Below are 14,575 nucleotides of genomic sequence, written 5' to 3' on the forward strand. Positions count from 1 at the left end.
GAATCAAGGGATATGGGGATCGGGCGAAAAAGTAGAGTTGAGGTCGAAGATCAGCCATGATCTTACTGAATAGCGGAGCAGGCTCGAGGGGCTGTCTGGCCTACTCCTGCTCCTATTTCTTATGTTCTTATACAGCCTGCCAACACTGGCTGTTTATGCTTACACATGAAGAATGGTCAGAAGGCACGGTATCAGAGGGCAGTTGGCACCTACAGAACTGCACCCCAGCAGATATCAGCACCTTCTGCTGGATTAATGTTCCCAGCTTCAAAATTAACTTTTTATTATACAAGGTATAAAACTGCCAATTATCTGCAAGCTAAAGACACAGACAACTGACATTTACGTTATACAATAAATATTGTTGATGCAAAAGTTCTTTTGTTGAGCAAGTTCTAAATGACAATGTACTGCAACATCTTATGTCCTTGCTGTCTGTCTTAGTACAACAAAAACTAATTGTATTTATATAGTGCCTTTAACGTAGAAAAATATCGCAAGGCGCTCCACAGAGGCGTAATCAGAGAAAAATGGATACCGAGCCAAATAAGGAGAAACTGGGTGACTAAAAGCTTGTTTAATAGGTGGGTTTTTAAGGAGGGCCTTCAAAGGAGAGGGGGTGGAGAGATAGGGGAGGTTGAGGGAGGGAATTCAAGAGCATGGGGCTTAAGTGGCAGCCAGCCGTGGGGTGAAGGGAAGGGGGATGCGCAAGAGGCCAGAGTAAGAGGAATGAAGGGGGAAAGGGGGGGTTTGTCCAGCTGGAGGAGGTTACAGAGATAGGGAAGAGTGAGGCTGTGAAGGGATTTAAACACGAGGATGAGTATTTTAAATGAGAAACTTTGGGGTACCAGGAGCCAGTGTATGTCTGTGAGGACAGGGGTGAATGGCGAGCGGGACTTGATGTGGTAGAGGATATGGACAGCAGAGTTTTGGATGATCTGATGTTTACAGAGTATGGAGGAAGGAAGGCCAACCAGGAGAGCATTGGAATAGTCAGGTCTGGAGGTGACAAAGGCACGGATGAGGGTTTCAGCCACAGATTGGCTGAGGCAGGCGCTGTCACAGAGATGGAAGTAGAAGATCTTTGTGATGGAGAGGACATGAAGTCGGAAGCTCAGCTCGGGATCAAATAGGACGATAAGGTTGCAAACATCTGGTTGAACCCAAGACAGTGGCCGTGGAGGGGGATGAGATCAGTGGCGATAATATGGAGTTCGTGATGGGGGCCAAAGATAATGGCTTCAGTCTTTTCAATGTGTAACTGGAGGAGGTTGTGACTCATAGACTGGATGTTGGTCAAACTGGCTGACAGCACAAAGCAGTGGAAGGGTCGAAAAAGGTGGTGGAGAGGTAGAGCTGGGTGTTGTTAGCGTACTTGTGGAAGCTGACCCTATGTTTTTGGAAAATGTCGCCAAGGGGCAGCATGTAGATGAACATACAAAAATGTCGGACAGGAAAAGACCAGCTGGTCCCATACAGTCGTGACGCCTTATGCATCACAATTCAGACACTCCCTACCCACCAAGAGCCACGTAATCTCATGGCAAGAGGATAGGACCATGGGTAAATCCTTGAACGACTCTAGAGGTAATGGTGTGGGGGCAGGAAAAGAAGCCATTTCTGGAGATGTTCTGGCTATAATTGTAGGGTAAGAGTGCAACCATGAGAGGTCATTCCCAATGAGCTGGACATTGCAGGAGGGTGATGTGGTCAACTATGTCAAATGCTGCAGAGAGGTTGAGGAGGGGAAATGCACCACAGTCACAGAGAATGTCATTTGTATATTTAAATAGAACCGTATCAGTGCTGAGGGAGAGGCAAAACCCGATTAGAAAGTTTCAAACAGGGCAATGCGCTGAAAGATGGGCATGAATTTGGGAGGTGACAACACATTCGAGGGAGATGGGGTCGGTAGATTGCAAGGACAGAGCAGTTGATGGTGGGCTTTATGGCTTTGGGGGTAGGGGGGTGGGGGGTTTGGTGATGACAGCAGTTTTGAAAGGGAGTGCGGACGCTAGCATGCAAGCCAGGAAGGGAAGCTGGGTGGTCAGCATTTTGGTGGGAATTATTTTTTTATTATTCGTTCACGGGATGTGGGCGTCGCTGGCGAGGCCAGCATTTATTGTCCATCCCTAATTGCCCTCGAGTAGGTGGTGGTGAGCCGCCTTCTTGAACCGCTGCAGTCCGTGTGGTGAAGGTTCTCCCACAGTGCTGTGAGGAAGGGAGTTCCAGGATTTTGACCCAGCGACAATGAAGGAACGGCGATATATTTCCAAGTCGGGATGGTGTGTGACTTGGAGGGGAACGTGCAGGTGATGTTGTTCCCATGTGCCTGCTGCTCTTGTCCTTCTAGGTGGTAGAGGTCGCGGGTTTGGGAGGTGCTGTCGAAGAAGCCTTGGCGAGTTGCTGCAGTGCATCTTGTGGATGGTACACACTGCAGCCACAGTGCGCCGGTGGTGAAGGGAGTGAATGTTTAGTGTGGTGGATGGGGTGCCAATCAAGCGGGCTGCTTTATCTTGGATGGTGTCGAGCTTCTTGAGTGTTGTTGGAGCTGCACTCATCCAAGCAAGTGGAGAGTATTCCATCACACTCCTGACTTGTAGATGGTGGAAAGGCTTTGGGGAGTCAGGAGGTGAGTCACTCGCCGCATAATACCCAGCCTCTGACCTGCTCTCGTAGCCACAGTATTTGGGAATGGGGTGAAGGGGACAGGAAGTGGGTCTCATGGACAAGATGAGCCCAGAGAGGGCATATGGGAATACAGGAGAGAAACTAGAGGAAGATGCAAGATCAGGGCTAAGATGGAGGGAGCTCGGGGGAAGGTTAGGTTTGGGTTGGCAGACAAGGGGACGAAGCAGCAAATGCAGCTGAATGGATGGTCTCAATCCTAGTCACAAAGTCGTCCATGAGTTCCCTGCAGCTGCTGTTGGAGGCGAGATTGGAGAGGACAGGAGAGGGGTCTAAGGAGGTGGTTGGTACTGGAGAAAAAATGCTTTTGCTTTCCAGGTGAGCCTGGAGTTGTGGGCGGTTTTGGCAGAGGGAAAGGAGGCCCGATAGTATTTGATGTGGTCTAGTCAAATCTGGCGATGAATGGCTAAGCCAGTGGTGCATCTGATGTGCTTATATATGCGCCTCTTGGACTTGAGGGAGCAAAGATGGGGCCATACCAGGGGGACCGGCCAGAGAGGGTAAAGGTTTCACTGGGGACAAAGGCATCAAAGTTGGAAGTGAGGAAGTTTTTGAGCAGATCGATAGCTGCAGAAGTATGGACGGCCAAAGGCTAGGCAGTTGGCAGTTTGAAAGTGCAATTATAAGTGACTTGGGAGAATTTTTTTTTTCCCAGGAGCAGGTGCAGAAGGAAGTGGCATGGAAGTTGGAGGGGGGGGGGGGGGGGGGGTGAGGGATAGAACAAAGCGGTCAGAGAAAGCCTTGTCTGTGATCTAGATCACGCTAACAGAGTGGCCACAGGAGAGGGCAAGATTGAGGGGAGTGGCCGTGGATAGGGGATTTGGAGTGAGAGGTGCAGGGAGGTCAGGTGAGGGTAAGGTGAGTCGAGATAGAGATTGTCGAGGATGAGGAAAGGAGGGAGGATATCTAGGGGAGAAACTCAGGATGGGACTTTGGGGGATGGTAGAGAACCAGGGATTTAAAGGAGAGGCAGGTGAGGTCAAACAAAGTGAGGTGCTTTGAAGGAGGAGAAGGTGCCAGGAGCAGGGGGAAGAGATCAAGCTGCGATTTGGTGATAAGGGCCGCACCTCTACCACGGTGGTTTGGGCAGACAGATGGTAGAAAGTATAGCTAAGCAAGGAGACTTCAGTAACGGGCAAGGTGTTGCCATCTGAGCGCCAAGTTTCAGACAAAGCCAGGATATCCATGCAATCATCCACAGTAAGGTCATGGATAGCAAGGGCCTTGTTAGTGAGTGAATGGACATTCTGGAGGGAAATGTGGAGAGGAGCGGAGATTGATTGCAAAATTCACCTCCATTAGGCAACGTTCCAACTGTAACAATGTAAATCAATAAGAGGAAAAGAATGGGGAAACAATGATTAAGAGTTTTTAGATATACAAAAGTTTATATAAATCCACTTTTCAGTGCAGTACTCAACAATGCAGATCACAAAGGCCCCCGATTCCTGCCTGGTCTGCGCTGAGGTAGTTAATCTTAGCCAGAGCAGTTAGTCTCAAAATGCCTGAGTTAGGAAATGGGAGGGAACAGCCAGCTGGGATTCTGACTCCCTCTCAATACCCAGTGACTGCTACAGCAAAGTGAATGTGTTTGGATAAGGGGAGGAAAGGACCAGGCTTATCTGTGATGTTCTTCACAATTGAATACCCTGACAGCTCTCACTATCTTGGCTCAGGTTTGAAGAAAGCCCAATTGGGCAAAGCACCAGAGGGCTGTTAACCCCTGTGGAACTACATCCCAGCACATCAGTGCCGTGAGGAAAGTTGGGGCAAATACAAAGAAAAAAGTCAATGAATACACACAATCACACTTTGTAAGTGTCAGTTCAGTCTTACTGTACCTATGAATAATACCATGTCTGTGCAAATAATCCAAAGCAACAGCAACCTCAGAGATGTACTTTACAGCCATGTCTTCGTCAAAATAGCCGTAAATATGAAGCAGAGATTTCACATCCCCACCAATAAGATACTCCATCACCTGAGGGCAAGAAAAAGATTGGTCTAATTTCTCATGCCTAGAAAACCAGTATCTTGGATTTAGTTTTATAAATGTATAAAATAAAGCCATTATATGGTCTAGCAATCATGGAGATCTTTTTTAAACTTATTTTAAATTGACACATCAGCCAACATATTCCACCATTTCCCCACTAGATTCTTCTCTCAAAGCCCAACTGCATGCCTGCAACATGGAACAAGTTGCAAGAATATCTCCCCAGCTGTTAGCAACTTAATAATCATCTCAATTCTCTGACTCTGGCCTCTTGTGCATCCCCACACTCCCATCACCCCACCATTAGCAGCCATGCTGTCAACGACCAAGGTGCCACTCTCTGGAACTCACTTACTAGACCTCTTCAACCTCCCTGTCCTCCTTTAATACCCTTCTTAAAGCCACCAATTTGACCAAGCGTTTGATCACCCCTCCTAATCTATCCTCCTTTAGCTTGGCGTCCATGTTTTCTTCACGTGTCTGTGAAGCAACTTGGGATATTTATCTACATTAAAAGCACTATATAAATGCAAGCAGTTGTTATAGTAAAGAAAGAACCTCCTTTAAGCACTTAATAAATAATATTTTATTGGGTATTTTCTACAATGTACAGCACCTGAACATAAATATAGCATATACTTACAAGGTAAACATTGTTGGCAGACTGCAGTGAATAGTATAAGTGCACAATGAAAGGGCTTTTACTAAGAGCTAGTGCAGCTCTCTCTGCCTGCAATTGGTGTACCATGTTTTTATGTATCAGATCAGCTTTCTTGACAACCTTGGGTGAGAGGAAGAGACAGAATAAAAATATGAAAAGTTCCTTTTTGATACTTAAACACTTTTGCATACATCAAATATTGGATGTTTATAAGTTAGAGTTTAGAATTTTAATTCCCTATATTTTATAGGAACTCATCCATCAGTTTTTTTTCCAACATAAAAGTTCTATATAATTGTTTCACACATTTAAAAAATAATTAGGAGACATTCCGTTATCTTCCCTCTTCATTTTCTTTCCCCAGCTTAGTGAACCTGGTAGTTGTTGGTGGGAAAAATACTAATAGTCTTGCAGTTAACCAAATGAAAGTGACTATCGCTGCTTGCACCAGCAGACCCTTTTCCAGAGAACTAATGCAAAATATTTATTTGACATCTCTGCCATACCTTCATCCTCTCCAATGAGGCTTCCCCCTTGACTCCTGAGCAGTCCTACTCTCCCTATTCTTTGACTTTACAAATGCTGTTAATATTTCCTTTTATGTCATCTGCTAGCATTTTTTCATTATCAATTTTAACCACAATTTCCTTTCTCATCTTCCCACTATATTCCTCGTGATTATCTTTAGTATTGTTACTCTAATTTTAATCAATTCCCTCTCTTTAAACTTTGTTTAGTTTTAATTTCTATTTAGCCATAGAACTCTATATTTTAATGCATTTAATTTTGCTTTATAGGAATATATTTATTTTACACTCATTTTCAAGAACTTTTCTTGCAACTCCACTCACTTCTTTTAAATATAAGGTGTCACTATGAGAACCCACATGGGTCTTAGCCTACGTAAAGGCAGGTATGACTATGTTGAACATTCTAAACAATTTTACAACACCAAGTTATAGTCCAACGATTTTATTTTTAATCCCACAAGCTTTCGGGGGCTTTCCCCTTCCTCAGGCAGTGTGGAAGTGACACTGCCTGAGGAAGGGGAAAGCCCCCGAAAGCTTGTGGGATTAAAAATAAAATCGTTGGACTATAACTTGGTGTTGTAAAATTGTTTACAATTGTTAACCCCAGTCCATCACCGGCATCTCCACATCTTGAACATTCTATGCATCAATCCCATTTAGACCTCCTCCTTGACCTCTTCCTCCATTATTTTGTTGACTGTGTTGGTGCTACTTCTTTCTCTCACTTCAATCTGGACAATTTCATTAACTATGCTTCCAGTTTCTACCCATCCCTCATCTTCATATGGCCCATCTCTGACTCTTCCCTTCCTCGACCTCTCTCTCCCCATCTATATCAATGGGCTTTTCACAGACATTTATTACAAGACCACCATCTCCCACAGCTATCTTAATTAAGCTTCTTCCCACGCCACCCCTCCTGCAAGGGTTCCATCCTTTTCTCCATCTCTGATGACCCTACTTTGCACACCAGAAGCATCATCTTCCTATTCCCTCAGCCGAAGTTTTCCCTCCAGTGTTCAACGGGACAGTTGATTGTTCTTGCACCAATTCCTGGATCGCCTCATTTACCCCCTCCTTCTTTCAAAACATAAGCAGCCCGGCCACCCCCCCTTGCCTGCACTTTCCATGCCACCAGTGTCCACGTTTACCAGATCATCTTCTGCCACCTACAACACAACCCCATCCACAAAGCACATTTTCTCCCCCTCCACTTTGCAGAGGAATCCGTATCCATTTTCCATCACCTCTGTCTTTCACCTGGTACTTGCTCGTGCAAACGCAGGAGGTGTAACACCTATCCATTTATTTCGTCCCACACCAATCTCCAGCACCCCAAACACTCCTTCCACACAATACCAGGCAGAATTCACATGTACTTCCTCTAATCTAGTATACTTATTCAACAACTTGTATTCGCTGCCTACAGTGTGGTTTCCTCTACACTGGGGGCAAGCCAACACGATTAGTGTGACCCTGATCTTCCTGTGCTGCGCCACTTTAATTCCCCATTTCATTCCCATTCTGATCTCTGCAGTGCTCCAATGAAACTCAACCCAAGTTTCAAGAACTGTAAATCAAAAGCAAAATACTGCAGATGCTGGAAATCTGAAATAAAAACAGAAAATGCTGGAGAAGCTCAGCAAGTCAGGCAGCATCTGTAGAGAAAGAAACAGAGTTAACATTTCAGGTTGAAGACCTTTCGTCAGAACTGAAAGATGTTAAGAGTTAAAGTTTTTGAGCAAGTACAGAGCCAGGGAAAGGGGGAAGCGGGGGGGGGGGGGGGGAAGGAAAGAATAAAAGGGAAGGTCTGAGGTAGGGTAGTGGTAGGGTGATTAAATGACAAAAGGGATGATGATGCAAGGCAAGGAAGGTGGTAAAGGGACAGGTTATGAAACAAAAGATTGATCAGGAGTAGCTGTAAATGGCAGCAACAGAACCATTACCAGCACTAGCTGACCAAAAAAATGGGAGCAGTGGTTATGATCTGAAATGATTGAAATCAATGTTGAGTCCAGAAGGTTGTAAAATGCCTAAACGTAAGATGTGGCGCTGTTCCTCGAGCTTACGTTGAGCTTCATTGGAACAGTGTAAGAGGCCGGGGACAGAGAGGTCAGAGTAGGAGTGGGAAGGGGAATTAAAATGGCAAGTGACCGGCAGGTCAGGGTCACGCTTGCAGACAGAACGGAGGTGTTCAGCAAAGCGATCGCCTGGTCTGCGATCGGTCTCCCCAATGTAGAGGAGACCGCATTGTGTGCAGCGAATACAGTATACTAAATTGAAGGAAATACAAGTAAACCGCTGTTTCACCTGGAAGGAGTGTTTGGGGCCCTGGACGGTGGGAAGGGAGTATCTCATCTTTACGCTGAGCACTATGCAACCCTCTGGTTTGAACATTAATTTTAGTAACTTCAGCTACAACTGCCATTTTCTTCACAGCAGTGGTGGGTGCTTGAGAAGTGGGGAGGGAGCCAGGCTGACATTTGGGTGGGAGCACAGCACTGGCATGGGTCAGAGCCTGTGGTGTCAGCCTGTTGTTCTACTTTCGTGACTGGCAGATCTACAGTGTTTCTCTTACATTTTCTGCTTTAATTTCATATCTTAGTATGTTTTTAGCCTGCTCATTTTCCCACTCTTTCATTTGTATGGATCTTTCTTTTGTCTTTTCACCCACCCACCCAATATTCACAGATTATTTGCATTATCTCACCTGATGATTTGACATATCATGTTAAGCAGTTTGCAAGCCATTTAACCCACCCCTCGCTATGATTGGCATTTCTGTTGCTTCTCTCCCCTCCTTTCTTTTCCATTTGTTTTTCCAACCTTACTATTCACCCGTTCATTTTTCATTATTCAGTTCTGATGAAGAGTACACACTCAAAACGTCATGACCTCTCTTTTCTCTTTGCAGATGCTGACTGACCTGTGTATTACCAGCAATTTCTGATTTCCATTTGCAGTTTTCCTTTTATTTTAGTGGTTTAGATCCATCTTAGTTCTTCTAAAAGTGGCGTTATCAGTAGTGACTGTGTCACCTTGAGTTTTACCAACTTTGATTCATTTTCTATCTTGAATTTTTAGTCCTTTTTTTTCAAAAACGGTGTAGAACCGGTTTTGCCATCTCCTGGATAATAATCCCCTTCCCTCAATCAGTATCACACATTTTTCTTCTCAGCAAAAATCACTGGCCGGAAAAGGTCATTGAAACTAACAGGGGAAAAAGACTTCAATATATCACATGTCACAATGTTTATTTTTAAAATGTCAAAGTCAAACCGTACAGTCCATACCTGATGATCCAATGGAAAGCTGGGGAGTAAAAGCCAGTTAAATCTGAACCCATCCAAACCTTTTTTTTTGCCCCCAAATCCCAGGAAACATGCCCGGACATGACTAAGGGTCATAGAAATAAATTACAACCGTTGAACATAATATTTAAACTCGATCATCGTACCACACAACATGCCTCGCCTCGTTTAGTTTTGATTACATTCAGCAGCAAGTCTTCGGACTCTTGCCTCGCCATTGCACTCCCCTCCCCTCCCCAGCTGGCCATTGAGTCCAGTACTTGCCTTGACGGCGTACAGCTTCTTCTCGTCGTGTTTCTTCCGAGCCAGGTACACTTTACCGAACGCCCCGCGACTGATGGGTTTGATGATGGCGAAGTCCTCGATACTGGGGGCTGCCGGCACCTTTAATGCTTTCACGTCCCTGTACGGGCCAGCACTGCAAACGTCGCGTTTACTCGGAATCTCCATGTTCCAATTCGAACCGGGAGACCATTCCTTCCGATTCCAATGGAAGACACGGATAAAACCGCCTCTGGTCCCGGTCGACCGCTGATACCGGCCTCGCGCGCTCACTTTTCAAAACTGTTTTTGAAAGTTCCGCTCGGGTCCTTCGCCAAACGGCAGCCTGGTGATTTAACAAGATGCCGAACCGGAATAACGTCTAACACGAATACCCATTTCGCTGGAATGGTTGTGTGTGTTTTTTTTTTCTTTTGTTGTTGTACAAGCTTTCGAACTGACTTTTTAAAAAAAAAATCTCTCTTTAATCCGTGTGCTTTGACAAATGTGAGCAGGCAGTGAGGAAGCTGCATCAATAGGTCCTAGCAGCACGGCTGGAGTCGTTAATCGCAGATTAATCTGATTCATTAATTTATTCTTTCACGCTGTTAAAGAGTTTTGTGTAAAATGGTCGGAATCGCTTGTAACAGACTTCGCTTCGAGGTTTTATATTTGGGTAGAAAATTCATCAAACGGCCCCCGTCGCTGGTGACTGAACGATGGACTGGAGTAGACCGCAGTGCTCGCTCGGAGTCAGGGACAACAGCAAGAGCTTGGAACTCCTGTGAGATTCTCATTTCAAGTGGGACAAGTTGCAAACCTGTTTAAATACTTGGAGCTGTGTTTATTTTTTTTAAAACGCGACATTCATGAAATTAGAAACGAAACAGAAATTGCTAGAAACACACAACAGGTCAGTCCGCATCTGCAGAATTTTGAAGAAGGGTCTGCACCTGAAAACGTTAACTTGTCTCTTCTCTCCACAGATGCTGACTGGCCTGTTATTTATTTCCAGCATTTTCTGTTTCAGTTTCAGATTTCCAACATCAGCAGCATTTTGCCCCTCCCTCCTCCTCCTCCTCTCCCCTCTCTCCCCCCCTCTCTCCCCCCCCCCCCTCTCTCCCCCCCCCCTCTCTCCCCCCCCCCCTCCCTCTCCCCCCCCCCCCCCCTCCCTCTCCCCCCCCCCCCCCCTCCCTCTCCCCCCCCCCCCCCCTCCCTCTCCCCCCCCCCCCCCTCCCTCTCCCCCCCCCCCCCTCCCTCTCCCCCCCCCCCCTCTAAACCCAAACGGATGAATGTCGCTTTTTAATGAGTGACAATAACTAGGTCTGCTGCTCAAATGATGAGCTCATAAGAAATCAGGAACAGTAGAAATACTGGAATTGCCAGATTACAAGTACTTTTGAATGTGAAAATCACCTAAGCATAAGTATTTTTATTATATACTTCCTTCAGCTTTGTACATGATAATTGTTATGTTTATTCCTACATTGTTAAAATACAGTTGAATTTGCTGCTTAATTGGAGAATCATTACTTTTGGCCTTCATTGCTCCTGAGTGATTCCAGTGATGTCAGTGACAGTGAGGAGCTATGTGTAACCTTGATCATTCCTCATATCAATGAGGGCTGGTACTTCAAATCTGCAGCAACCTGACCCTGGAAAAAAAGTATCAGCTGGATACTGTTATAAGATCAGCCTAGAGAGAGCTTTCAAGGGTTGTTTAGCTTTGGCTTGGGTTGTGAAATGACCCATGGCTAGCTCGGAATGCTTACCCCTGGCTTCAGCTGGAGCAGCCCTGTTCTTTGCCATGTAGAAGTAATATCCAGTGTTTTATACTACCTTATTCTACTCTTTTTGTCTTGAGTATATGATTTTGTATTAACTGGCTTGCATCTGTAAATTTGCCTTGCTCCCTGATTTACAATATGTCCTACTGTGTCTTTTTGGTTATGCATGCTCAAGTTCCCATCTGTCAATGCCCTCCTCGCTGGTATCCCAGGCCTCACATAAATTCAAAATCATCCAGAACTTTGTCAACCACATCTCACCCCACACAAAATCCCACTCATCTATCCTGTCTTTGCCACCCTCAATTGGTTCTCTGTCCCCCTATGCATCATTTTCAAAATCCTCAACTTCATCTTCAAATTCCTGAACAAGTCCCACTCCTCCCTAGCTGTGCAACCTCCTCAAGCCCTGTGTTTCTGCTGCACCTTAAGCTCTTCCAACTCTGATCTACTGTGTATTTTCCCCTTCCTCTGTTCTACCATCAATGGCAATGCCTACATTGTGGAACTGTCTTACTCCCTCTGCCTTAATGAATATCTCTTCACCTTCAAAAGTCTCTAAAATCTATCTCTTCAGTACTTCAGCCACCTCTCCTAACCTCATTTTGCTCGGGTCTGTTTTAGAAACATAGAAAATAGGAGCAAGAGTAGGCCAATCAGCCCTTCGGGCCTGCTCCGCCATTCAAAATGATCATGGCTGATTGTGTAACTCAATACCTTGTTCCCGCCTTTTCCCCATATCCCTTGATCCCTTTAGCATTAAGAAATATATCTATCTTCTTCTTGAATACATCTAATGACTTGGTCTCCACTGCCTTTTGTGGTAGAGAATTCCACAGGTTCACCACTCTCTGAGTGAAGAAATTTCTCTTCATCTCGGTTCTAAATGGCACACCCCGTATCCTGAGACTGTGACCCCTGGTTCTGGACTCCCAGTCCATCGGGAACATCCTCCCTGCATCTAGTCTGTCTAATCCTGTTAGAATTTTATATGTTTCATAGGAACATAGGAACAGGAGTAGGCCATTCAGCCCCTCATGCCTGCTCCGCCATTTGATAAGATCAAGGCTGATCTGTGATCTAACTCCATATACCTGCCTTTGACCCATATCCCTTAATACCTTTGGTTGCCAAAAAGCTATCTATCTCCGATTTAAATTTAGCAATTGAGCTAGTATCAATTGCCGTTTGCGGAAGAGAGTTCCAAACTTCTATCACCCTTTGTGTGTAGAAATGTTTTCGAATCTCACTCCTGAAAGGTCTGGCTCTAATTTTTAGACTGTGACCCTACTTCGAGAATCCCCAACCAGCGGAAATAGTTTCTCTCTATCTGTTCCCCTTAATATCTTATAAACTTCGATCAGATCACCCTTTAACCTTCGAAACTCCAGAGAATACAACCCCAATTTGTGTAATCTCTCCTCGTAACTTAACCCTTGAAGTCCGGGTATCATTGTAGTAAACCTATGCTGCTCTCCCTCCAAGGCCAATATGTCCTTCCGAAGGTGCGGTGCCCAGAACTGCTCACAGTACTCCAGGTACGGTCTAACCAGGGTTTTGTATAGCTGCAGCATAACTTCTGCCCCCTTGTACTCTCGTCCTCCAGATTAGCCTTATTGATTATTTTCTGCACCTGTTCATGACACTTCAATGATCTATGTACCTGAACCCCTAAGTCCCTTTGGACAGCCACTGTTTTTAACTTTTTACCATTTAGAAAGTTACCCTGTTCTATCCTTTTTTGATCCAAAGTGGATGACCTCACATTTGCCAACATTGAATTCCATTTGCCACAGTTTTGCCCATTCACCTAAGCTATCAATATCCCTTTGTAATTTTATGTTTTCATCTGCACTGCTTACAATGCCACCAAACTTTGTGTCATCGGCAAACTTAGATATGAGACTTTCTATGCCTTCATCCAAGTCGTTAATAAATATTGTGAATAATTGAGGCCCCAAGACAAATCCCTGCGGGACTCCACTAGTCACATCCTGCCAATGTGAGTACCTTCCCATTATCCCTACTCTCTGTCGCCTTTCGCTCAGCCAACTTCCTAACCAAGTCCGTACATTTCCCTCAATTCCATGGGCTTCTATCTTAACTAACAGTCTATAATGTGGGACCTTATCAAATGCCTTCTGGAAGTCCATATAAATAACATCCATTGACATTCCCCTGTCCACCTCTTCAAAAAAATTCAGTCAGGTTTGTCAGGCACGACCTACCTTTCACAAATCCATGCTGGCACTCTCTGATTAACTGAAAATTCTCAAGGTGTTCAGTCACCCTAGCCTTAATGATAGACTCCAGCATTTTCCCCACAACAGATGTTAGGCTAATTGGTCTATAATTCCCTGGTTTCCCTCTCCTTTCTTAAAAAGCGGAGTGACGTGCAATTTCCAATCTAGAGGGACAGTTCCTGAATCTAGAGAACTTTGAAAGATTATAGTTAGGGCATCTGCAATGTGCTCACCTACTTCCTTTAAAACCCTGGGATGGAAACCATCTGGTTCTGGGGATTTGTCACTCCTTATTATTTTCTTCATTACTGTTGTTTTACTTATGTTAATTTTATTGAGTCCCTGTCCCCGATTCAATATTAGTTTTCTTGGGATTTCCGGCATGCTATCCTCTTTTTCTACTGTAAATACTGACGCAAAGTAATTGCAACATGTCCACCATTTCCCCATTGTCAACAACAATATCCCCACTTTCAGTTTTTAAGGGGCCAACACTGCTCCTGACCACCCTCTTTTTCCTAATATAACTATGAAAGTTCTTCGGATTGGTTTTGATATCCCTTGCAAGTTTCTTTTCATACTCTCTTTTTGTAGCTCTTACTATCTGTTTTGTGACCCTTTGTTGATCTTTGTATCTTTCCCATTTGCCAGGATCTGTGCCATTTTTTGCCTTTTTATATGCCTTTTCCTTATGTCTACCTTACCTCTTTAGTTGTCCATGGCTGTTTATTTTGGCAAGTAGAGTTCTTGCCCCTCAGGGGTATAAACCGATTCTGTATCACATTAAATGTTTCTCTAAACATTTCCCACTGATCATCAGTCATTTTACCCATTAACAGATTTGCCCAGTTTACCGTGGACAGTCTCTGTCTCATCCCATTGAAGTCGGCCTTACCCAAGTCTCGAATCTTAGCAGCTGATTCACTTTTTTCCCTTTCAAACACTACATTGAACTCGATCATGTTATGATCGCTATTGGAGAGATGTTCACACACAGTTAAGCTGTTAACTAAATCTGGTTCATTACTCATTACTAAATCTAGTGTGGCCCCTTGTTGCCTCTAGGACATACTGCTGTAGAAAACTATCCCGGACACA

General features: G+C 44.7%; 1 protein-coding gene across 2 annotated transcripts in view; it reads right to left on the bottom strand.

Annotated features, from left to right (window-relative positions):
* Positions 1-5,465, bottom strand: part of mastl (microtubule associated serine/threonine kinase-like) — a 39,533-nt gene extending 34,068 nt beyond the window's left edge. For both annotated transcript variants that reach the window (XM_068007163.1, XM_068007164.1), the window contains exons 1-2: positions 5,328-5,465; positions 4,530-4,669 (exon numbers count right to left, since the gene is read on the bottom strand). In XM_068007163.1, the coding sequence (XP_067863264.1) occupies positions 4,530-4,669; positions 5,328-5,432 (245 nt within the window). In that variant the 5' untranslated portion in view covers positions 5,433-5,465. The remainder of the gene's footprint in view (positions 1-4,529; positions 4,670-5,327) is intronic.
* Between the last annotated feature and the right edge of the window lie 9,110 nt (positions 5,466-14,575).

This window comes from Heptranchias perlo, chromosome 2 (assembly GCF_035084215.1).
Source record: "Heptranchias perlo isolate sHepPer1 chromosome 2, sHepPer1.hap1, whole genome shotgun sequence".
NCBI lineage: Eukaryota > Metazoa > Chordata > Chondrichthyes > Hexanchiformes > Hexanchidae > Heptranchias > Heptranchias perlo.